Genomic DNA, 26,903 nt, shown 5'->3' on the forward strand with positions numbered 1-26,903 from the left:
AGCAGTGAACTGCCAAGTGCTTTTACAGACTGGCTGTGGGGGCTGTAGTATGTGTGTGTGGCTTTGGTTTGCTACAGTAGCCTAACAATGGGTCAGTGGATATCACAATAAGAATCCATTAGCTGCCATGAGCCTGTATCAGTGAGATTTACCTGATCCCTGGTAGATAGCCACCCACTCAGCAAGGGAGACTATGCTCTTGTAAGGCTGGAAACAGGAAATGCGGTAAGCAAGTCAGATGTAATGGATACTATACAGTAGGCAATTTTATGCCAAGTCATTGTGAAGGAATGACTAAGAGGCTGATGAAGCAGGGATAACACCACCGTCCCTTCAGCCTCAGAGCTTACCTCACTCCAGTTGCCCACCGTCCAGTCTGATGGACACAGAATGTCTCTGTTGCAAGAAACCAGGGCCTTGGGCTTCAACAGGTGCTTGCAGTCTGTAGCTGGGAGAGCCTGCTCATCAGAGCCCATGGTCTGGATGCAGAGCACTGGTCTCTTTTTCTCCCCATAGGGCCCACATGTTGTCGAGCAGGCTTCCCACTCCCCTGCCCACCACCTGCAGGCAGACATGGACATGGAAGGAGATCACCAAAAGTAGATGTACATTCGTTCAACCACTGGGAGAGAAACTAGGCAGACATATGTTACAAAGCTGGGAGATCCCTGGAGATGATGCAGGCTCTGTGGGTGTTTTCTGCAGACAGGGTCACTGTGACTTGTTCAATTATAAGTCCCAGAGCCCCGCAGAGTCCCTGGAATGGGAAGTTATATTTGAGTTGGTTGGAAGATGCCTCAGTATTTCAGAGCACTTGCTGCTCTTTCAGAGAACCTGGGTTCAATTGTCAGCACCCATATGCTAATTCACAATTATCTGTAACTTTGGTTCCAGAGGACCTAATGCCATATTCTAACCTCCAAGGACACAAGTCACAGAAGTGCTGTACATACATCCTAGCATGAAAATCATTTATGCACATAAAATTTAAATTTTACTTTAAAAGAATGCTGTCTTTTATTGGGAATAAATGCTTGTATTTTAAGTCAAGGAAATTGAGGTCCACGGTTCTGCTGTGCAGCTTCGACCAACTTTAAGCTTGACTTTGTCATCTGTTCAGTGAGGTTACCATAGCGATCTCATCAGTACAATGGATTGAATGAAATACCACTTCATGCAAAGTGAAGAGCGCAGAGAGCCGCCCACTCCCTACCATCACTGATGATGCATTGGTATTTTGACTGTAGACATGGAGTTATCATATCCAATCTTTCTCTCGTGGCTCTGAGTTGAATGTTTTTCTATGCCACTACGAGACAGATGTAAGCACACCCCATTTATGATTTAGATGATGTGGAATCTAACCATGGCCTTCATGTTGCCCCCGATCTTCTGTAAGCTGCTTCTTCATAGTCTCACTCACTTGACAAAGGAGAAAAATAACGTAAATCAGATCATTCCTTCCATCTCGGCAGTTCCTATGAAGTTGAGTGGTCAGGTAAATCAATGTTTTGGGTTCTCTGAGGACAAGTTAATGGGGAAGTTCTTTGTTTAGAGTGATTAATTGAAAGTTCCAGAATGGAACCAATGGCTACAATGAAGTCCTGTGGAAAACAGCAGGGGTCCCTATTGGAACCCCCTCACTTCTTCCATCTCCATCACGATGCAAACCTTCTCCATCACGATGCACAGAAAAGAGAACTAGTCTCTTCTGGTGGAGCTGGGGTCCACCATTGGCCTGTGGACACACAACGCTTCCATATAAGGTCCCGTGCAGCAATTAAAGGAGACACTTCTATCTTTCACAGGAAAACAGCACATTATGGGAAAGCCCTGCAATATTGACCTGGAGGAGGCCTTCTGGCCTTGAGATAGTATTCAATTTTGGTAATCATGAAGATGATGAAGTTCTGTTCTGTTATTTTTATTTACCGTTCTTAATTTTTGTATGGGTATTGGTTTTCATACATTTTTATCTCCAGTTAAGATTTGGAGAAGAAAGCTCTTTCTCTATTCTATTAGTTTCTTCACTTAGCATGTAATTAAGATCACCGATTTATTCTTTGGGCTTTACTTCTGGTTGCCTCGTATGAATACAGAGCTAATACTTGACAGTGTGATGTGAAAGCAAATTAATGCTCACTGTATTAATCTAATTACTTTACCCTACCTCTGACATTGCCAAGGGAGGCAAGGCAGATTGCTGAATATATAAAATGTCATTCTGGAAAGGCCCTAATCTGAGCTGACTGAAAGCCTAATTTATTTAATTACTCGCTACAGGGCTTTCAGTTGTATTATAACAGAGTGATAATGGCCCTTTGTGTACTCCTTTTCTGGAGCATCCTCCATAGTCTTCAAGGAGTGACCGTGGGCTGGTGCTCTGAATAAAATCTGTTGCCTAAAGTTCACGAGTTAGAAACTAAGTCTCCAGTGCACCAGTATTGGGAGGTCAGGCCTAATGGGAGTGTTCGGGTCACGTGGACAGGAGAGTGCTCATGCATGGATGAACGCTACTACACACTGTGCCTGTGGGAGGAGGCTTGCTCTCCCTCACTGTTCTACTGTGTGGGGTACATGGCCTCTCTCTTATCCTCTCAGCTGGTGTGGGAAGCTGCAACAAGTGCTGATGCCTTGATCCTGAATTTCAGTTTCTAAAATAACTAGAAATGCGATTCTGTTCTTTATAAGTTGCCAGGCCTGTGGTATTCTGTGGCAGCAGGGCAAGCGAGACTAACGTATCTTGTCAGCTTGAAATGAGAACTGTCTACGTTTTGGTTTTCCTGCCAAGGTCTTCCAGGCTCAAGCTTTCCCCCTGGATCTTAATCCCCTGATGATGGTTAGTTCTTGTTAGCATGACATAAACTATAGTCACCTGGGAGAGGGACCTCCATCATATTGGCCTGTGGGCAAGTGTGGGGGGAATTTTCTTGATTGACAATTGCTGTGGGAGGGTCCCAAATATAGTGTTCCCCATCCTCGGGCAAGGGGTCCCAAGCCATATGATAAAGCAAGATGATCAAGTGAACCATGGTGTGGAATCCAGTAAGAATCCCTCCTCCGTGGTCTCTGCTTCAGTTCCTGCCTCCAGTTTCCTGCCTTGGCTTCTTGAATGATGCACCATGACATGAAAATGTAAAAGGAAATAAATCCTTCCTTCTCAATGGCACCGACAAGGACAAGACTCTGCTTGACTCAATGCTGGGCACCTCCTTGTGCCATCCGTTTTTAACAGAGAAGTCTGTAAAGTCTGTTTAAGAAAGTCCACCCAAATTAGCAATTATTGTTGATATCTGATTGGGTTCTGGGGCCTCCATGGTCCCCCAGGTGTTGTCTGTTCATCCCGACATTTCTTGAGAAAGAATACTGCCAGGTCAGCTTAGCCCCAGAGTTTTTTACTCCTACTTTTTTCTGTTAGTATCTCCCCGTCCATTGACCTCACCCTGATACTCGGATACAGACTCCCACTTGTCAATATTACGTTTGGTGCTGAGACAAATATCTTCTCCTTAGTAAATTCCTATTATAGTGGTCCCCATGCTTGTCACGTTGTTGAATAAAGAAAGGGTGTGTTACTTTCCTTTAACAAGTACTATTGACTGATTTTTTAATAATAACTGACTCACAACTGGTCAATGAACAAGCATTGTATATAGTGTTCTTTAATCACAAAATGTTAGTTGATCCCTTACCTTTATGATGCAAAAATTCTAAGGACTGGGTCTATATCACAAATTATTACTCTATCAACATTTGGGGAGCATTAGGAAAGTGTTACTATCCCTGTCTGAATCACTTGTAAGGAGGACCAAGAAATCAAGGCCTTGTAGTAAATACCCAGTGAATTATCTCATCAGGACTAGAAACGACTGGTGTTCTTGATGCCAAATAAATAGATATAAATTCTCATCTGTAAATTTTGCCTGAAATAATGGACTCTATTGTTTTTGTATGAGTTACAAATAATGTAGACGTTTATGTCAAAGTGTGTACGAGAGAGATAGAAAAAGATAGAGATAGACAAAGCCACAGACAGACACAGAGAGGCTGTGTGTGACTTAAAGAGCCTTTAGTTTTCCTGGAATACTTATCTATGGTTTGGATGGGGTCCCACTTTGATAGGGTACCTCTGAGCCCCTCTCTTACCTGGAGCTTATTTATTTAATTAATTATTTATTCAACCTATTTCCAGTGCTCACTAGGGTAGCTCTCACTGCTATGAGCTAGGTTACCTCACCAGCACTCAGACAACTGAGATCAGAACTTCCAGGAAATTACCTATAACCACGCAAGCGAAAATTCTACACAACAGAGTAACCCAGCCTGAAAACTCAAAAGCGCTGATGGAGGGAAACTGGGATGAAAGTCCCACGCTGCTCTTTCATGCAGCAAAACCACACAGCTGCCTGAGTTGAATGAGTAGCTGTGATGTTTATTGAATACTCTGGATAGGCATGGTCATAGCCATAACCTTGCAGAACTTTGCTTTGCCAACAAAACAGAATCAAGAGAAGTCAGCTGGGCAGAAGGAACACAAATGACCTCTCCCTGCAGTCAGATCTTCCAAAGAATTGCTTTCTTGGCAGCTCTGGTCTTGAATCGTTGGCTGCATCATGTATTTATTCTAAGGTTTGGATAATTTGACACTTTTATCAGATCTTTCTTAAAACGTCTGTCTTGGACACTCCTTGGGGGGAAGATCAACAAATGCTGAATTTGGATTTAAAGCCTGAGACATTGCTGAAGAAAAACTGTCTCAAGAAAAAGAGAGTGAAACCCCTTTGGAGAGAGAAAGGGAAGTTCTGGGTGATGAATATGAGCTTCTCAAACATCATGGCAATCAGATGACGGAGGAAGATGCACGAGCACTTCATGTCCCGAGAAAACCTGACTCTGGAGGGCACATTTTCTCTGGCTGGGATTGCACAGTAGCTGTCTGGCACCCGGCGACCATGTGAGTACATCATCCTTGCCCCTCTAACTGTCATGGCTGCATGACCGTCTGCATGAGAGGAAGCTGTGCAGCTGGACCATTTCTAACTTTTGCTGAGGATCAAAAGTTCCACCTGTAATCTCAGCTTAAGAAGCACAGCAGGAGAAAAGAATATCCTTTACTGTATTCTGGCATGCTTGTCTCAGATCCAAGATGATGAAATACTAGTCCATGATAAAGCCTCAGGAATAGGAGGGGATTTGTGGACGGTAGCTGGGAGAACAAGGCCTGGACAAAGCGCTTGACCATAGCCCCAGCCCAGACAACAGCCTGTTTTCTAAGTCCCCTCTTTGGGGAAGCCTGAAGAGTGGACATGGTCAGTTCATGTATGAGAACATTCTAGATTCAATGGGGACATGCCCTTTGGAAACTAAGCCCGATAGTTAATCAACTTCTGGGTGAATGCTGTGTACATTATTTTCAACAGTTTGAGATTAAATCTTAGCAAAGAAAAACATACAATGCATCAACTTTGTAAGAAGAATTGCTCGCTGGAAAGAAAACATTTCCACAGCTTGCCACAGGCTGACAGCACAGTCACAAAACCGTTCACAGCTTTGCTTTAGCAACACAGCCCACAATTACCACGGAGCGTGGGAGCCCTGTTAAATCAGCTGTCTGGGCAGGTGACGCACAGAGGTTCAGCTGCCTGGTATCAAGGGTTACCTGGGTGGACAATCCTTCTCATAGCACTTCTTCTGTCTGCCACTGGGCTGTGTTTCTGGGTTACAGAAAGTCACTTTTACTATCCCATGGCCCTTCTTAACACAGTGGGCAGTCTGGCGGCGGATACCTGGAGAAAGAAGCACACATGTTGAATTCTGAACCCATGCTAATGTTATTGTACAAGAAGCCCATGTCCTTTGGAGAGGCCCTGGAGAGAGAATAACCTTGATACTTCCAGCCCAAATTGAGCTTCCAGATGGTTCCAGCTTCCAGACATTTGAACTGGCCTCTACTGAATCACTGCAATCACTTGAGTCTTCCTAGCGGAGAGGCCACACAGAGTTTTCCATCCTTTGTGTGCCTTGTACAAATGTCTGTCTCACCAATCTGTTACCATGATGAAGTACTGGGGCTCACTACATTAAATGGAGAGTAGCTTCTCATATTAAAGTGATATCTATACGGACTGAATGAGTGCCAGCTCTCTTCCCTTCTCCCATCAAGAGCAATTCAGCTTAGCTTCCTGAGTTTACAGAGCACGGGCTCTGCTGATTTCTTTCATCTTTCTGTCTTGCACTCCTTTCTTCCTTCTGGACCTGCGCTGTTCCTCCAAGGTCCCTGCGCTGAACTGGTGGAAGTGGTCCTATGGACGACTGTAATTTTTATTGGAGGTCTAGAAATTGGGGTGTTATCTTTTGTCTAACTGCTCCTCCTAATTCTTCTGGTCTAGAGATAGTAGCCTTGCTCCCCTCCCCTTCCAAGTGTTCATGGGCATCATTTACCTTCTTTGATTTCTCTAAACCCAACCCAGACCTGTGAAAGTAGCCACGGCACTGAGCTCCAGTGTGACAACGGTCTCTGAGTGACATTATCTTCTCTCCAATAATGAACTTGGCAGTTTAGAGAAAACTAAACCCTTAGACTGTTACTCTTCAGTGATGTGCTCATCAGTCTGGAATCCAATTTTGGAACAGCGGCGGCTCTCTTTAACATGGGGATTGTAAAAGCTCTAGTGAAGAGGTTAGAATCGGGTCATGCTTTTAAAAGTAATTACTATTATGTAACATTGTAAATTCAGAGAGCATGAGCTTAGACTGTAGCTAAATGACCGTGATTTTTTCTATGAAAATAAAATCCATGGCTTGTCGTTTATTCTTTTTTTTTTTTTAAACTGGACACTGCCCCCAAAGAAATTTTACTAAGTAAGGATGCCAATTAACCTGTGTGATGCCATAATGCTACATTATTTCTAATCTGAAGACTTTACTTGAAACTTCTAAGGTGGAATTCAGCTCTGTGTGATGGTTCACCAGGCTGGGGGCGCTTACAGCTAAGTCCGACAACTTGAGCCTGATTTCTGAGCCCAGAGCAAGTAACGAGAGAACTGACTCCTGTCGGGTGTTCTCTGACCACCAATTATCCACAATGGCATCTGTGTGCCTGCACACACACACACACACACACACACACACACACACACACACACACACACACTGCTGTTTCCAGAAGACTGCAAATCCCTTCGCAAATCCTAATCATACTGGATATTAGTGGTATAATGCCAATTAAGTGTCTTGTGCCTTGACTTTAAACCTGTAACCCACATTTTACAACTGATTCTCTTGGAAGGAAATGTACCCCGAAAGCAGGAAATGTGAAGTGACTCATGAACAAAAAGGCAGCACAGTTTGTTACAGTCTCGACGTGACATTGGGATTTTTAAAATAGAGTCTGTGATTCAGTTAGTTTATTCACGATGTTTTCAGTCCAAAATTCAGTCTAGGATGACTGAGATAAAACAACTGAATTCTGCAACTGAACAACTTAGCTTTGCAAACAAGAGTGCAATATTTCCAAAGTGTCAAAACTTAAATGATCAAAGAGGCTTCAGACAGTGACTCAGAACATCATCTGAGTGACTCGAAGTTGTACCAACTCAGCCTTTGAAGTACTAAATATGATCTCTTTATTCACACCAACTGGTGATGATAATATCAGTATAAGGTAAAGTTCACATTGTCACATAAATTATAATCCTAGGACTATATAAAATAATGTTAATGAGGTGAAATTCTAACAATTTTGAGAATCAATAGATTTATCACTAAAAAGTACTTCATAAATATCAGCACACAGAAATAATACTAACTCCACAGGAAGAAGGAATAGGTGAAGATTGGATAACCATTTATATTATTCATAAGTACAATTTAGTCTGCCAACCTTCAACTTCAATTCCCATGGAATATTGGTCTCATTTATTTTCTTGACTCCCTTAGCTCCTTTGGTTCTGTTTCTTTGACCAATGTTTTACTAAACTCAGTCAAAGAAAAATTGTATGCCACTACTAATAGTGTGTGTGTATGTGTGTATGTGTGTGTGTGATTATTCCCACAGCACTCTCTATTATAATATATATGTATGTATATACATATGACAGTATTCATTATATGTGCTATATATAACTATATATTATATGTGCTATATATAACATATATTCATGGGGTATCAATTCCCTGTGAAGACACTCTGCTTACTGCAGGTTTTAAGACCAAGGTTGAACACACACTCTGAGATTGGGGATAAAGAGAGGTTTTAATTTATCCAGTCCGCTCAAACCTGCTTCCATCCCCCATAATTCAATTTTCTTCCTTTAGATGATTGAAGCCTCAATTCCACAATTCATCTTTTCCAGCTCAGAAACTTCACTGACTTATTACTGACTTCAACTATTGATTAGACATAAATGAATATGCTTGATTTTATCCTTAGTTATTGCTAACACACTTACATATTCCATCAGTGAGTCTCAAAGCCAATACCACTTTCCCCACTGGAATCCAGGAACATGGTTACACAATATTATAAACTAATTGTTATGTTAGAGGAAGCTTTGGGGGAAAAAGTGTGAAAATTTGTTCAAGTGAAAGAATTGACTATGCTTGAAGAATGTTTAATAATAGTGTTGAATAATAGAAACGGGTGTTTTTGCCCTGTGAGGAACCATTCACAAAATTAGCAAAGTCGTTTTTCTAACTCAACTGTGGCTCCCTTCCTGTAGCCAGTACGTGTAAGTCAGGTGAAGCGCACAGTCAAAGAAAACCAGAAACGCCTAAAAGGTCCCACAACTCGCCGGGTGGTGGTGGCACACGCCTTTAATCCCAGAACTTGGGAGGCAGAGGCAGGCAGATCTCTGGGAGTTCAAGGCCAGCCTGGTCTACAAGAGCTAGTTCCGGGACAGGCACCAAAGCTACAGAGAAACCTTGTCTCAAAAAAAAAAAAAAAAAAAAAAGTCTCACAACTCTTAACAACCACCAGGTAGAGCAGCCCTTCAGCATCTCACAGAACGCACTGACCAAGCATGGCACCACCTGAGAAACTGCACACAGCTGTAATATTAGAGAAGAAAACCGGAGACTTGCAAATAAGAGAGGGCCTAATCACTGCAGGTTACAGAGGGTTAAAATGGCTCTTAGGAGGATAAGAGACCAGTAGCTTAGCCACCGGGGCGGTGATGTACAGCTGAAAGCTACTAGGTCTGCACTTTCCACACACTTTATGCGTGTGGTAAACCATAGCTCATCATCACTGGCTAGCATATGCTAAACCCGCCCTGATGAATAGTTTTATTATTTGTATGAAGTCTTACATTAAAAAGTGTCTTAAAGGTTTTGTTTGAACAGGATGCAACAACACATTCTCCAATTTTAACTAACCACTGGTTCTACTTGGGAGACGCCACCCTAAGAGACCTCGGAGAGGCTGCTAGATTACATTGTTAGTGTGGTACCCACGCCACCCTGTCTTGGCGGCTCCACTGTCACCTTTTGGTCCCTTGTGCGTTCCGTTCTCTTCCTGTTTCATTCTCTATTTTTATAACGTGGAAAGTTTGAACTTAAAGATAATAACAAGCGGCCACTGGATGATTCAGAGTCCTGTCTCCTGTCTTTGTATTTTACAATGTGTGAAATGTGTGAATGTCAGTGTCTCATCCTCTGCATCTCTCAGACACTACAGTAGAGAGCTCTGGAACTGCAATAGGCCATATGGTGAATCTACACGGTCACTGTGAAAATCCCACTGAGATTTTATAATCAGAATGACGTTTACCCATTCAGGAAGGGGTGGTGATGAAGGATGAACGAGACCAAATGACTCAGGGACATTGGCGAAGCCCATTCTAGTCCCTACCTAACTTCACATGTAGTTTTATGTTCACAGTAAAATCCAGCCACTTAGTTCTTTGTCCCTGATGCTCTGAAATCCTGTGCCTGAGCTGGTTATATCTTGAAACAGAAGAGAGTGGTGGAGGCTCTGCTTCTCTGTGTAAAGTTTGAACATGAGCTTCCCTGAGAGCTGAGAATAAGGTAGAATCACAGGTTCAACACATACTTGGAACTATATTCACAGTGACTTCATTTTTCTCATGAATGATCCTCCGGGAATGAGTTTTCTACCCCCATTTATTTCCTGCTAAAATTGCCTTTGCCTCCAAAGCCACAGAGAAACCCTGTCTCGAAAAACCAAAAAAAAAAAATAAAAAATTAAAAAAAATTAAAAAATAAAATAAAATTGCCTTTGTTTCTTTGGGAGCCTGGCCCATCCTGGGCCACAGGCCAGGGCGATGCTAGAGGCAGCCTCGGGAATCAAGGATGGATTGTCTACGAACGCCCATGTAACAGTTGCTAGGTTCTGCCATTGGCCTAAACTGATTTCTAGTTTAACAGTTTCCAAACCTTATATATGTATACATGCATGATCAAAATACATCATATACATGCATGGAGTTCTCAAGGAGTAAATAAAATATAGTAAAAATGAATGTTTCAGAGGCTAGAGAGATGGCTCAGCCCTGCGTGTACGGCTCTTGCAGACAAGCCAAGTTCAGCTTTCTGCACCTGCATCAGGTGGCTCACAACTGCCCTACGACTCCAGTCTCTGAGATCCAACACCTGTGGCTTCTGTAGGCGCTTGCACAAAAATGCATACATACCATTTACACACATACACAATTAAAAACAAAGATATTTTTAAAGTAGACATTTTATTCTTATGACTCTAAAAGCTATACCTAGTTTACCACACTAAATTGGGGAAAGGAAGAATTGCTTATGAGCTAGATTAAGCATGACCCAGTTTTCTGAGTCTGGACCTTATTCTGTGACTGCTTCTTCAGGGTAGGGAAGCAAGGAAAGAGGCCAAGTAGAGTCGTGAGGGAGACTAGGGAGGAGAGAAGAACAGCTTCCTGGAGCATTCTGTCCCTCACTTGGATTTCTCCTGCTACATCGCACACCCTGAATGTCTGCTACACAGGTGCTCTGGTCTTATAGGCATTAGATCCAAAAGGAAGTAAGAAGTTCCCCAACAGACTCCAGTTTGGTCAAAGACAGTCACGGAAATGAAGCTCCCACATAGGACATTATTTTAAAGTTCCTGAAATGAGTGAGAGCCCACACACCAACAGGCCTGGCTCTGCCTTCACGGGCCTGAGCAAAGTTCATCTATCATTCACATCATGTCTAGGCTTTGCACGTATCCTCCTGCGTCTTCATATTTCCGAGTCCCACTTTGTGGTGGGGTGGTACCCACGTGACGGAAGCAGACCAATGAGATGTAAGCAGAATACCCATTTCTTTAAGCCACACCTCTCACAGTCACTGCTCAAAGGGATCTCTGGGATGCGTCTGCGAGAGTCTGAAGATGGGCAGGCAAAGAACGGAAACCACAGACTCAGATCATCTCTTTGGCCTACTCGGAAGCTGGTGGGGTTTGCAAGAGACAGCAGTTGTTCCTCACCTGTCCCACACGTCACACTGCATTCTGTCCAGCGGCCAAACTGCCAAAAGTACAGAAACTTCTCCACGTCATTGTCAAGGCCATCTTTCCGGACTGTGTACTCATACTTGATACCGGGGTTAGTCACCTGGAAGAGGAGCTAAAATGCAAGAGAAGAGTCATGTTAAACCGTCATGAGTACAGACTGTAAAGAGGTCATTTTAAAATGCTACCCAGAAGTTAGGGAGATGGAGACGCAGGTAAAGTGCTTATTGTGTACCCATGTAAAAATCCAGGCATGCACCAATAATCCCAGCACCACAGGAGCAGACTTTAGGGTTTGTAGGCCAGCCAGTCTAATTGAATCAGCAAGTTCCAGGTTTAGTAAGAGACTTGTCTCAAAAAAGTCAAATACAATGAGGCAGATCATTGAGAAGCATAGCCAAACTGACACTGATCTCTGGGATATTTGCACCCCTGCACATACATATTGTTGTAAATCTGCTTACCTGGCCTGTCACCTGGGTACACTGTCCCTTTAAGAGACAAGCCCCACCCACTCCCAATCTCTTCCTTCCCGCCAAGGCAAGGGGGATCTCCAGTCTCCTGTCTAGCTCTTGTACTCTTTCTGTCTGAAGAGGCAGCATCTGCCTCTCTCCCGTCCCTTCCACTTTCTTCTCTTCTGACCCCCCTTCTCCCCACACAATAACCCTTACTCTTATGCAGTTCCCAAATACCCACTAAATAAACTCTATACCCAAGCTCTCTTGGCATGGCATATCCATCTGCCTCCAACCTGCCAAGGGACCCCTGCAGCCTCGGGTCACCCATCACTGCCCCTCACAGGACCTGCCTCGGATCACCCGCGTCATGAATGATAACACATATACATGCATGAATACATTCACATAAAACCTTACAGACTGTCTCTCATTTAGAAGTAACTATAGAAGTATGTGTTACTGTGGGTGGTTTTCCCCCTATGTCTCTCTGTATTTGTCTATCAATCTACTTTTGCTGTCGTCTATATTTATGCAATTGTTTATTGACTGAAATATAGAAACTTCTATCCATGTAAATAGGGCATTTTAATCATATGGACATTTCACTGTGGGATTCAGCCAATATGTCACCCTATGCCCCATGTACTAACTATCTTCAAAACAAACCTACAAAGTATCTGTGATGGAGTTTTCATAAGGGTTAAAGCAAACCCATCTGTGCAAACAGATTATTATATGACATGAAGTTAGCACTCAGATATTAACTTGTATTACAGTTGTTGTCTTTAATGAAGTTCCTTCTCTAGCTCTTGGTGGAGGACTAACTTTAATGTATAGTAGTTTTAGGGCAAAATATGTTGATAGAAACATATTTTTTGACATGATAGATGTCCTCCATCTTCCAAGAGTCTTCTGCCTTCTGGCTCTGAATTGACCTCCTTCTGGTTTTAGGATGTGACTAAATCTGACTCAGTTGGACCATCTTTCAGTCCTGAGCTACCTTCACCTACCCAACACAGCGATCCCATTTTCTACAGCTCTCTGCCTAACAAAGACAAAACCTTTGATGCAATACTATAATGCAAGCCCTCCTTGTGGCACCTCAGTTCATCACCACTGATGGGAAGCCATCCTGCGACACTTTAGACACATGAGGAAGAGATCAGCCTGAGAACTAAGTTCAAACCTCCCAATGGATGGTTTTAAGATCTTGAATTTTGTTCCTGAGGTTTCAGCAGTTCTAAAGAACAAAGAAGCCAGTTGTGGTGGAGCACACCAGTAGGATTTGCTGAAGAAGGCAGAGGCAGGATCACAAGTTCGAGGCCAGCCTGAGCTACACTTGGGGCTGGAGAGATAGCTCAAAGTTTAAGAACACTGGCTGTTCTTCCAGAGGTCCTGAGTTCAATTCCCAGCAACCACATGATGGCTCATAACCAAGAGGTCTGGTGCCCTCTTCTAGCATATAGAGGTGTACATGCAGGAGGAACATTGTATACATAATAAATAAATCTTTTTTTTTTTTTAAAAAAAAGAACAAAGAAGAAACAGCACAAATATCTTTCTTCCTCCCTGTTCTTTGGTAAGGAAACTAATGATTCACTGCTAATGTCCTCTATTAAACAGCTTGGGAAGGAAATGAGAAGGATACCAGCAAACACACTGGTCAGTAGCCCCTTTTTCTTCAGAGTTACCTGGATCCACACTGACTCGTTGGTGGGGCCTGGAGCCATCAGCTTCTCCAGATCACCTTTCCTGTCATACTGGAAGACGGTCCCTGCCAGTTTATAGTTCCCATTCCACTGGATAATAAACCCTCCATTGAGATAATACTTTTCTGGGTCTTCACTCCTAATGGCCAGGAAATTTCCAGCTGCTTTGATTTCCATTACCCTTATATCCCTCGCCCCTTTGGGAATTAGTCCGATGTCGACATAACCTAAGGACAAAGGAGACAATAATGAAGGAGGCGTACTGGCTTCTCAGCAGCTCCAGCCTTCGGTGTCCATGCTGCATGGCCACTGAGATGGGCAGAAGCACCGACTGTGTTGAATTGGAAAGAAACTTCGCAGGAGCAGAATTCTCAGGCGCTTCATGACTTAGCAAGTCAACAACTCAGTAACCGTAGGTGAGCAAGACAGATGGGACTCTGAGAATTTATGGTTGACCCAACATTTATTTTTCTGTGACTTTATATGAATGTTTCAAAATGTCTGAGCTCCATGTTAGTTTCCTACTGGCATCCCTCCCTCCCCCTTTTATTGTTGCCATCAGATCAGCTCCCACAAGCAATTTACTGGCTACATACTTTCCTTCTTCACCATCACCATCATGTCAAAAATAGATTCTTAGATATAATTTAACCCAAGCTGCCATTCATTAAGAACTTCCGGAAGGAACCTTGAATTGATTGCCATCTGGTTTGCTTCAATCAGCCCATGATGAATACCTAAGTTCTGAGCCTTGCTTTCTATGCCATTGTACAATCCTGTTCATCAGGAAGCCTTTCCTTCTCATTTCCTCCTATGTTCTGCAAAATTACAGATTTATAACTTATTTCCGGTGCTCTCATCTGGGTTTCTGGGAAAAAAGCCACATATCTATTTTAAAGCATAGGTCAACTCCAGTGGCAATCCTCTGTTCAATGGTTGCCATGGTAGGAGGCACACTGGGGAGAGAAGAAATGGACACGTAGTGGTTGCCTCTGTTCACTTGCTCGCTACACTCCCATGTTTGTGCTTCCCAGGAGCCCTAACTTCACAGGACGGAAGGTGCATGGGTTTTAAGATGGCCTTGTGGTCCAGTTTATACATTATCTCTATGAATTGAATCAGTTCATCTACCTCTTTTCAGTTCATTTAACTCTTTTGAATTCATCTGTACAAACAATAGGAACTGAAGGATGATGGGTAAGGATTCTCTCAGATTTACCATTCAAAGATTACGTTTTCTTTAAATGGTTTTAAGGCACTAGTCATCCTGTTAATTCTCCGTGAGAGCTTGTGTGCGTGCGTGTGTGTGTGTGTGTGTGTGTGTGTGTGTGTGTGTGTATAGGTTGATGTACTAGCTGATAGGGTCAGGGAAGCGTTTGGATCCTAAGAGCTCTAACCTAATCTGATGGCATTGTCAGGCTGCAGTAAAAAGTAGGAGGTAGGGGCTAGCTAGAGCCAGGAGACCACAGTGGGTGTCCTCTGGAAATTTGATTGTCATGTGATTGATAGTTTTTCCCACATGCTTCTGTTGCCATGGCATTCTGCCATTTGGGACCCAGAAACAGTGGAGTCTGCCAAGAATGGATCGAAATTCCTAAAACCTTGTGTCAAAACCATGTTCTCCTCCCTTAAGTGGTTTCCTCATAGGCAAAATGTAATGACGACGCAAAGGTGTGACTAACACAACTCTTTTCTCCGGGACCTGAACATGCCTGGGCCGCTTTATCTTGCTAGTCAAATTTCAGGTGAGTCTTGCAAGAGTCTGTTCAACTCCATTTAGCTTTCCTGAACTTGTCTGCTTTAGCTCATTAAAGCCATTTAATTTCAGACAGACTAAAAATGGAAAAATACTAAATGTAAAATAGAAATTCTTAGTGATTATCTGTACCTCTTCTGAATGCTTGGAAAGAGAAAAGGTACTGGTAGGAGTGAAATTTTCCCCATAGTTAACAACCTCCACTTAGAGAAAAATGGAAATTACAATCTGACCTCAAAAAAGAAGTCTCTGGGTCCATGGAGACCACCCGGAGAACCTGCCTATCACATCCAAGTCTACAACACTCGAGGTCCTTGAGGATAGGGCAAAAAAAGTCAGTCTGACTTCCGAAGACATGGCTATCTCACACGTCACCTTATGAAACTGTTTTTTTTTTTTTTTTTTTTTTTTTTTTTTTTTTTTTGTCCGCAGTGGGAAAAAGAAGTATTTGATTCACTGGCACACTGGGTTACTGGGTTCCTGGTCATTGTCACTTCTAAGAAGCAGGTGCTCAGAAAGCAGTCACATGACTAAGTCTGCATAAATTTCCTCCAATGATGTCTGCTAGTGGCAACCCAAACAATGTTCACTAGTGGCCTAATGCTCACAATGTATGTGAGGAACTTCCTGAGAAAACGTTCAATTTATTAAATCCATCTTCTGGTTTCTCACAGGAGCGCAGTGGCCTGTAGGTGTCTGGCTCAGATACAGCTCTGTGTTTAACACAAGTCACAGAATGAGGAAGAACTATATAAAAATTAATGTTCTAAAAAGAGGGGAGGGGAGAGGCAGGGAGGGGAGCAGAGAAAAATGTAGAGGTCAATAAAAAAATAAAAAAAAAACAAATGAGCAGTCTATGTTAACAGTTATATTAGGTAGGAGAGCTCCCCTGAGACTCATAAGGTACAACTATTCACAGGCTGGGGATCCGAAGTATTGCTGTCTTTCCTCCCCTTTGACCATGAAGCTACATTTCAGTACTGCTGCCTTCCCACCTGTTCCATCCTGGCTTCCCCATCCTCAAATATAAAACCCATCTTCTGAGTATGTTCTTCACGGACAGCTTTTGACCTCATCTCTCCCCTGGTTTTTGGTTTAATCCAATGTCATTGTCTTTATCCTGCTACTCTTAATGATGCATATTTTGAAGAAGGATGCCCTCCTAGAGACCACACTGTTATCTATTCCCTTGAGCAGCCACGAGCCCTTTCAGGTCAGTGTGACACTTCCTGTATTTTCTTAGCAACCAATGTTTTTCCTGTGACTGCCGAAGGGAGCTGATTCCTTAGTGGTGAGAAATATATTCTATGTTGAAGTTTTTACAAGCTATCTTTAAAATAAAAACAAGGAAATTAATTTTCTTCTTTTTGGTTTTCCAAAGTCCCTTGATACTTCAGTTGGCTGGGTTTGTGTATTACCTGATCCTTCCTTCTGTCTAAACAGCTTCTTCACAGTCTGGCAGGCAGATCCGTCTCCAAGGCACACACCACAGCGATCTTCAGTAGCATTAGAATCAATCTCATAGTCACAGCCGACCCTCTGTGGGGAAGAAAAGGTTGGCATGAATGACGTGACTAGGAGACGTTATACCTAACTCTACCTTAACTTCTCATCTCCCACATTATTAATCATAAACTGGGGTGCTTGTTTTCTTTTCCTGGTGGCAGGCACAGGAATATCCAAAGTGCCCTACTATTGACAAAAAAAAAAAAAAAAAAGCAAAAGAATTATCCCTTAACAGTCATGGGGGGGATTGGCTTCAAGACAATCAACATTTCAGATGCTCGAATCCCTTATACAAAGGGCATGATGTTTGCATATAACATATTCTTTAAATCATCTGTAGACTAATCATAACAGTCAATACAGAGGCCACACCTACCAGAAAACCAAGTAGACTGCAGACCTTCTCTCTCTCTGTTCCCTCAGATCAAATCTCCAAGTCTAGTTCCTAGTGCTGCAACAGAACACCAACTATAGCCTTCCCTTACCCCTGCCCACATATCCTGTAGATCCCACAAGCCATCCCCTCCTAACCTATCTCTCCCCACTTTCTAGATCCCAACTCGAGCAGGCAACATCTGTTAACCCAAGCACAGCTTCTCCCAGGACAATACGTAGCCTGAAGGCAGATCCACACCTCTCCTACTGTTCCTGAAATCCAATCCTCCAAGTCTCGTCTCTAGTTCTGAGTAGGAAACTGCTGGGGTCTCCCTTTTCTCTATGACCCCATCCCCTAAAAATCACAAAGGCATTCTCCTCCAATCTTCCTTCCCCAAACTCATCCCAGTTACTCAGCCCCCAACAGTAGCAAGCAATCCCTGTGAATACACCAGCAGAACATGCCAGGAGAGCAGGTAACACACAGCCATTCTGATCTCCAAAAATCCAGAGACGAAACAGAAACCAAGGAGCAAAACACTCACCCAACAGAGACAAATCTAGAAATCAGCAACTAGACCTATAATCATCTCAAATCTAGATGCTGAGATGCCAGTGTCACAACACAATCAAAACCAGTCAGGGCAGTATATCTCCACCAGAGCCCAGCTATCCTAGCACAGAAGGCCCTGAATATTCTAACATGGATGAAGCATAATACAAAGACCTTAAAACAGCCTTTATGAATATGATCGAGGTTCTTAAAGAAGAAATGAATAGATCCCCTGAAGGAATACAAGAAAACACAAACAGTGAGGAATAAATAAACAGTAAGGAAGAAATAAAAATGTTCAAGACCTGAAATTGAAAATAGAATCAGTAAAGAAAACCCAAAGTGAGGAAATTCTGGAAATGAGGGGAGGGGAAGAGAAGAGAAGCTGGGATCAGTCAAGAAAGGGGAAACTAGCTGGGCGGTGGTGGCGCACGCCTTTAATCCCAGCACTCGGGAGGCAGAGGCAGGCGGATCTCTGTGAGTTCAAGGCCAGCCTGGTCTACAAAGGAAGTTCCAGGGCAGGCTCCAAAGCTACAGAGAAACCCTGTCTCGAAAAACCAAAAAAAGGGGGGGGGGGAACTATAATCAGGATATTTTGTTTGAGAAAAGAATCTATTTTCAATAACAGACAATTAAAAATACCCAATACAATGTAAGTACCATATAGTCAGTTGTTCTACTACGTTATATATGTTATAACATATATGTGCTATACTGTAAGCTATATTTTCCAAGGAACAAGAAAAAAGGTCTCTACATGATTATTTCAGGCATTTTTCCTCAAATGTTTTTGATCTAAGAGTCCTTGACTCCTTGACTAAAGCACCATGGAGACAAAGGGTGACTGACTTTGCTAAGGAAGGGGACAAACAGACAGTTACTTCAGCTTCAAGTTCCCCTTGTCAGAGTTAGAACTGAACACAGTATGAAACACCCAACTGCAACAACCATTTGGAACTGGAGTTGGTGGAGCAGCAAGTCTGTGTAGATAGACACCTGTGTAGTCCTCCTTCTCACCCCAGGGATGATGCAGCTGCTCAATCCCTTAATTTTCTCACTAGAGTTAGTCTTTTTGGTTCTTGACTGGGGGTAGCAGGCAAACCAGCAAATGTTGGAGGACTCTAGGCTGTTGCTGAGATGATACCAGAGCAAGAATCGATAAAATCTTTAATCTTGGGCACCATCATCAGGCCCTTCAGAGCCCCCCATGACCACTGTTCCAGTGCACATCATCCTTGGCAGTATCCACCTATCCTGTGTCCTTCCCTCCCCAACCTTTGGAGAGAGAATTAGCTGTTCCCCCTCTTTACTAAACCCAAGTTTGTTCCTGTGCTCTGGATCTAGCTCATTCTGTGTTCTGGATGCAGCCCATCCCATGTTCTGGATTCAGTTCATTCTGTGTTCTGGATCAAGTCCATTCTGTGTTCTAGATATAGTCTACTCTGTGTTCTGGATCCAGTCTATTCTGTGTTCTGGAGCCAGTCCATTCTTTGTTCTGGATGCAGTCCATGCCATGTTCTGGATCCAGCCCACTCCCATGTTCTGGATGCAGTCCATTCCACGTTCTAGATCTAGTCCATCTTGTGTTCTAGATGCAGGCCATTCCATGCTCTGGATTCAGTCCATTCTGTGTTCTGGATCCAGTCCATTCTGTGTTCTGCACAGTGGTCCTTCTGAATCAACTTTGCTTTACTTCTAATTTATTTTTGTTAACATGGTTAACAAAATATTTGTTAACAAATCTTTTTCATTCTAAAATCCCCAGAATGGAAAGAGGATATGATGAAACTTCAAGTTTTCCATAGCTCAAAACCCCTGAAATCAGGCTATCAATCTGAAAATTTATGAAACAGATGAATTTCAAATAAGCTTCTCTGGTTCAGGCTGCATGAGAATGTGTGGGAAACCACCATAGTCCTTAATTTCCTTTCATGTTGGGTATAAGAATTGTGTCCAAAAAAAAAAAAAAAAAAAAAAAAAGAATTGTGTCCAGATAGATTATTCTTCTTCTCACGGACAGTTTTCTTCAAATTTTAAATCCACCTCAAATCTTACCATAGGAGGGGAAAAAGGTTTGAAGCTTTATCCTCTTGGCCAGCAGAGCCTTATGAAAACCCACTGACATCAAATTCTCAGGTTAGTCATTTCCAGTTACCTTGTAGGTGCAAAAACTATCTGCTACCTGATTTCGTTGGTGAACAAAAAACACTAAGAGATTTTTCTGAAAATCAAAACTCAATTATACAAGTTACAATGGAAAGAAGAATGTGTGAAATAGATGTCTGCACTAGCTAGAAATAAAATGCCAGCCCTCACACAAGTGCCCCGCGTATGCCAACCTTGAGCACTCTCTAATAGGCTGTCCTTTATAAATCATATTCTCAGTGACCTTCAATTGTCCACTGACTTGGAATAAGGCAGAGAAGCATATTCTGAGACTTGTTGATTTTAAAGTATTTTCCTTAATCTCTACCAGCAGAGGAATGCTTTTAATGTGGACAGTAAGACAAACCAAAAGTTAAACACAAATCTCTCAAGTCCATGCCTTTCTACCCGAGTGGGTGATCGTGTTTCTCCAGGAACACCAGCACACCTATCTAGGGGCAAGAGTTGGAGACAAGAGACCCGAATATTTTCCTAGCATATTTTGTCATGGTACTCTAGATTACTGAGGAGACCTTCCTTTCTTAGTTAGTTACAGATATCAACTTGACACAGCCCAGAGTCATTTGAGGTAGTCTCAGTTGGGGACTGCACCCATTAGTTTTTGTGCTACTGAGGTGTAGAAAAATGTTGGACTGTAACCTGTAAGTTGAAATAATTTCCTCCCCAGGTTGTGTTTAGTCGTGGTGTTTATCATAGGAACAGAAAGCAAACAAGAACGCTCCTCCAAGAGTTAAAAACTAAACAAAGTAACTAATAGGTCAATCCTCCCTGCTGTGGATAAGGCAAGGGTGAGGGGATGGGAGGACTCTGAAAAGAAAGAAATGCATTTGAATCTGACAGCATGTGCTTTGGCTACAGGGACCTTTCGTATGGCCTTTCTGCCGTCAGTGGGATGAGAGGCGGCTGTGCTGCTGTGGATGTGATCTTATGGAGGAGAGAGGATCATTGCAGATATAATCAAAAGAGGAAGAGGTCACACAGGATTACAGTGGCTCTAAACTCAATAACCGGTGCCCAGATGAACAGTTCTGCAGACACAGACACATGGAGTGAAGACAGCCCTAATAAAGACAGATGGAGACAGAATGTGAGGTAGCTAAAGGTTAGAACTGACATGGGGTGTCAAAGTCTTCACTAAGCCTTCAGAGGGAATGTGGCTACTCCCACACTTCATTTCAGAGTTCTAGCTTGAAGAATTCTAAGACAATATGTTTCTTTGGTTTTAAGTCACCAGGCTTATAGGAAGCAGCTTATGATGGCCCTGCTATAGTTTTATTTTTCCTATTTAAGCTGTAGAAACTTGTTCATTGTGGCTAAGTCGTTTCCCCAGTCACATTTGAAGCTCTTACGGCACCTTGCATCTTGACTCTTTGATAGCTCACCATTGCTGTAAATGTGGAGCCCAAACCCTTACTGTGGGGTCCATGACCCCACCACACGCATGGCTGTTCCTCCAGGCTCACTGCGCGTCTCTCCCTTCTGCTCCTCACACTGCCTCCAACACCCTCTCCTCCGGTTACTTTATCCTCTCACTGAAGACACTCTGAGGGGTACTTCTAGGGAACTTGCACCAAACTGTCACTGGGAAAGGCATTCTCAGACCACCTGGATTGAAAGCTTCCAGAACAATCTCTCTGGCTCTTTGCCAGAGTCTCCAGCTACATTGTAACCACCTGTTACTGAGTGGCTAACATTATCTGTGTTCCCAGAGCTTAAATTTGAAGACAGACTTTTTGGTGGCAGAACTTGTTTTGAAATGGTGGTTTGTTGTTTCCTGCTAAGGAGGAGTCAGGGCTTATTTTTTGTATCTGAAACTTGGTTGATAACTAATTAAGAGAATATAGCAATAAAATAAGGAGGCTAGAGATGCTAGAAAATTCCTACAACCTAGATCTTGGGAGGATAACTTATATCTAGGCTATTGCGTATATTTTTTGACATAAGTTTTTGAACTTAAAAAATTAGTGTGGATCTATAGAAAGTAGCCAGTTGTCGCTCCTAAAAAAAGATCTTAACTGACAACTAGAAAAGAGGAGAAAGCCAACCTAGAGAAATTGGTTTATTCTATTAAGTTCGTTTAATGGATTTCAGTAGACAACTAGGATTCCTCAAATTTTGCTCAAAACACTGGTTTTCATATGCAAAATAAAATAGTATCTTTATACATGCAAATTTACTCAGGTCTAAAAGTCAATTTTAGCATTACCTTTCTGGTAACTTCAGTTCTCAGCTCTGACTGCATACTAATCGTGTTGGGAGCTTGTAAAATATCAGTGTCCCTGTCACAGGATTCGGAATTAACAAGTTTGAGACATGGCCCAGAAATCAGTGATTTTTAAAAGCTGTCCTCATGCTCTAAAATATAGCTAGGATATCCACGTTAGCCAGAATTACTTCTTTAGAGTAAGCTGGAGCTGTTTGGTCCTGAAATATGTAAACTCACCTAATCCAAAATTCATGTTTCGGGCTTTTTGTAGCTGCCATAAGAATTAATTGACTTAACAGAAAATTTTGGTTGAATGATTTTAAAATTAAAATCTAATCATGGCTTGTTATTAGCTCCCTGGAACCTGGAAATAACTATCTTGCTTCTTGTGTTTTGGTCTCCATTCAGATAAAGACAAAAGCAGTTTCAAGAGGGAAAATACACCATCCAGGGACACTAAACATTTATGCAATAATTTTTCAATTTTCTCAGTTGAAAACATTGCCATAAATTTTTACAAAGCAAAATGCATTGAGCTTATTGTGTATTTCAATCTGCACTAGTTTTGTAACAGCTTAGGGAATATGATCTTATAAAAATATTTGACAATCCCCATTAAGTAGACCTATTAAAATCCTAATTTTAAAATCACATTTTTATTTATTCTTTGAGAAGTTCCTACATGCATACAATATAACAGCCTCAGTTTTATTATTAGTCGTTCAATACCCAGGCTGTTGCCATTTCCTGCTTATTGCCCATAGAGCAATAATGAACATCAATGATCAATTATGTCTATTAGCTGCATCATGTGGTAGATCTACTTCTAGCTTTTTGAGGACCCTCTGCAGTGATTTCCATAGGGGATGCATCAGTTCGCATCCCCACCAACAGTGAGCAAGCCTTCCCTTTTACCACACCCATGCCAGCCAGCCAGCATTTAGCACCACTGTATTTCACTTTTATTTCTTTAAACAAACTTGTTCACTTGTTTTTGATCTTAGACCTGACTGGGATAAGATGAAGTATCAAAGTGCTTTTCATGTGTATGTCTCTGATAGCTAAGGATGTTGACATTTTAAAAATGGTTCTTGACTTTTGTATTTCATCCTTTGAGAATTCTCTAAAGTGTAGTACGTTTATGCAATGGAATATTATTGAACTGTGAAGGAAAACAAAATTATAAAATTTTCCAGTAAATGGATGGAACAGGAAATAATCATTACAGGCAACACAGACTCAGAACGGCAAACAGTGCCTGGTTTCCTCTCGTTTGGATATGTGTATTCTGTTTGGAATCCCCATAGATATCAGAAAATTGGTAAGAAGCCATGAGAAGTTCAAAAGAAGGGAAACAGAGGACAGACGGCAGTGGTGTGAAGCTAAAGTGTACTAATGAATACAAGAGGGTTAAGTGGGTGGGGGAAACAGAAGGGTAAAGTAGGGAACAGAAGGAGCAATAACTAACCTTAAAGACATTTTTGAATAAATCATATGGAAACTACTACTATATATTCCTCCAAACATAAATGTATACTTATATAAAAAGAGTTAAAAGGAAGCTACCCTATAACAGGGCAACGATGCCTCTACTAGTTACCAGAGGCCAACAAATAAAAGCCCCGTACCAGCAATGGCTTATCTCTCTTAGAGTTGTTGGTCAGGAAATTCCCATAGATCCTGCAAACATTACAAACTATTATCAGTTCTCTTGGCAACCTCACGTTGCTGAAGATACCACATACTTGGATCGTAGAGTTTAGAGAAGTAAAGCTGGTGCTCACTCAAAAGCTTCATCTCTAATGGCTAGCTTTCAGAGTGTTTAAAGGTGCAACCACACCTCTAGAGGAGAAAAGTGAACATCACTCTTACCCAGATGTGAAAGCTGTGAGGTTTGACTGACCTGAAAGACTGGGGCACTGGGGGCAATAGTGACATGGATGTCTTGAAAGTAACCACTTTCTGATTGGATATGAGGCTTGCTCCACAAGTTTAACTTCATTCCTAACACTGTTATTAGGGTCAAGAATGCGTGGCTAGACAGGCCATAGACCCTGGGGGAGAAGCTGCTACCATAGTATTGAAAATCCTCCTAATTATACCCATGGAGTGGTGTATCTTCCAACCCTTATCAGAGAAACTTATTTTTAAAGAAGATTAATAACGGAGATGCTCACAGCTGGTTATCATGCAGAGAATAAGAGATTGCAGGGTGCTAAGCCTTACATGGGCCATCTATATCATAGTCTGTCCTCCCGGGATTCAGGAATCACTGCAGAAGAGGGGGCATAAAGGTTGTAAGAGCCTGAGGCAGCAGATGACTTCAAGGAAAAGGTAATTTCCAGACACAGCAAGGCCATTGCATCCATGACCAGGCAGAAGTTGTGATAGCACACAGAAGACCTGAACAATTCAAGCCAAACAAAAAAAATTATCTCATCATAGAGCTATTGGCAACTGATAGCTGGTAGAAGAAGGAGAATCAGATTTTCTTAAGGGCCTCTGGCAGGCTGGCACACTTTGGAGGAAAGCCACTTATTTAAGAGTACAAGGGCAACAGAAATTATACTTGATGGGAAGAAAAAGAGATACACAGCTGGGCATGTAGGAACTGGGAGTTGGATTGGGGAGAAAGATGAGTTGACTAAAATACATTGTATGAAAATTGCAAATAAAAACGAGAAAAAATAATATACTCATATTATGACAGAAAACTGATTTTTGCAGAAAGATGTCCAAGATGGTATAGTCGGTAAATGATGGTGTGGAATGAGTTCCCAGTCTTGAGCATGACAGCTAAAATTTGCTTTATTAACAGTACATTAGGTGTCATGGTGCCTTTTCCCTTTCACTAACTAAAAGTGCCTTCTCTTTAAACAGATTTATGGCTAGACTTTGGATCACAAGGAGTATTCTTCCATTTCTTGAAAAGTTAAATACAGGCAAAAAGAAGTAATTTTTAATGAGTTTACTCTTAGCATTAACAAACAGGTGTAAGCAGGCAAAGTTTGGATTGATTACCAGGATGAGTCTAGAAAACACTTAAAAATCAAAAGCCTGTGTTATTGCTTCCCATCATGCGCCCTCCTTCTGAGACACTTATGTTGACAACGGAGACGCTTTAGAGATGAGTTTGTTTTTCAAATTTAATATTCTTGAAAGAGTCAAGGTTGCCTTTTCCTATAATGTGCCTTTAATTGGGCTCTTCAATTTGGTTCTGCTTGAAGTCTGAAATAATATCCTTGTGGCCAATAGAAAATCAAGACATAAAATATCAGCTTAAAAAAATTATCCAAAACAAAACTGTCTTCAATGAGTGTTGAGAGGTCTTACCTTCTTGTGTAGCTGACCATTTATTAATAAAGAAATAAGATACATGCAAATGTCATAAAAGAATAAGCTTACAACTTCTGACTTCATAAATTTAAAAGCCACCATTTTGTAAAGTTGTAGATGAAGGAAACATACCCAATACCTTACACATGCCATTAATACAGACATCTCTGCTGCTGCCACCTTCAAAGCAAGGGGTGCCGTCGATGACAGCATCCAGCATTTTCTCGGAAAACTGCTCATCTATGGGTCTGCAGTACAGCTCACAAGGATGTGCTGAAGTGAGAAAAAGACAAACCTGTGAGGTAACTCTGCAGCTCAGACCCTTCCCCGAGATGCCTGTGTACCATTTAAGAACCCATCTTTTGCCTTCCTAAGACACATACTAAAACGTAGGCACTTTTGTTCCTCTTTTTGTCAATAAAAACCTTATAATGAATTGTATTTGTAGGACTAGTTGGAAATTCTGTATGCCTTTTTTTTTTGTAAATGATCAATCCTACACTGAACTGTATACCTAAAAATAAGAAAGCCTGGGGCATTTAGTGTTAACCTAGGAGATCAGTAATCATAACAGGTAATGCAGGATCTAGACAAGTCTGACACTTGTAGCAAGGCGAGCGAAGTTCTAGGGGGAAGGCAGTCCCTTCCTGTAGCACCAACATCAGCACCACCATCTTAACACCTCCAATGAGTAGTCATATTTCACAAAAATATAGAAGCAAAGAATATGATATCCTGCAAACTGGAACCCAATATAATTATCACAGAAGCCCATCACTTTACTGTGGATCCCACTTGGAATTCATTCTAAGATTCAGCTTTTCACTGCCTTGGGAATGAAGACAGGAACATCAAATGAAACACACCTACCTATATCTGCACACACAATACTCAGAAAAATAGAAGACTTAAAGCATAAGTTCCTCAAATTTTTTAATGGATAATATGTGAAGTAGTATTTTTCTTTTGAATGCTATATTTTGGGTGTTATGTTTCATTGCAGTGCTAAAAATTGAATTTGATGCCACCCACACACTAGGTAAACACTCTACCATGGAGCTATACCCCAAGCCCACACTTTACTTTGGGTGAGAATTTGAGGATGTCTTCTTCAGAAATCCCTATGGGAAGCTCCCCTAGATCTGTGTGTTATGGGCAGAGCTGGTGGCCTCTTGATGCGGAGACAAGCCTTACCCTGCATGGATAAACATCAGAGGCAAAACTAAGGTGCCAGCACTATGTTGGTGTAAGGATGTGATGATCCATGTCACAAAAGTGAAAGTCTAAAACTCGAGCAAGCACAGCCAAAAGCTAAGAGTCTGCCCACTAAATACTAAGTTTTCTGGACAAACTGGAGAC

At 41.9% G+C, this 26,903-nt stretch overlaps 1 protein-coding gene across 1 annotated transcript in view; it reads right to left on the reverse strand.

Moving 5' to 3' along the window:
- Adamts12 (ADAM metallopeptidase with thrombospondin type 1 motif 12) overlaps positions 1–26,903 on the reverse strand; it is a 229,743-nt gene that overhangs the window by 43,762 nt on the left and 159,078 nt on the right. The window contains exons 13-18 of the mRNA XM_057789662.1: positions 25,684–25,817; positions 16,821–16,941; positions 13,629–13,873; positions 11,456–11,594; positions 5,660–5,786; positions 351–561 (exon numbers count right to left, since the gene is read on the reverse strand). Coding sequence (XP_057645645.1) covers positions 351–561; positions 5,660–5,786; positions 11,456–11,594; positions 13,629–13,873; positions 16,821–16,941; positions 25,684–25,817 — 977 coding nt within the window. The remainder of the gene's footprint in view (positions 1–350; positions 562–5,659; positions 5,787–11,455; positions 11,595–13,628; positions 13,874–16,820; positions 16,942–25,683; positions 25,818–26,903) is intronic.

The sequence above is a fragment of the Chionomys nivalis genome, chromosome 15 (genome assembly GCF_950005125.1).
Source record: "Chionomys nivalis chromosome 15, mChiNiv1.1, whole genome shotgun sequence".
In the NCBI taxonomy this organism is placed as follows: Eukaryota; Metazoa; Chordata; class Mammalia; order Rodentia; family Cricetidae; genus Chionomys; species Chionomys nivalis.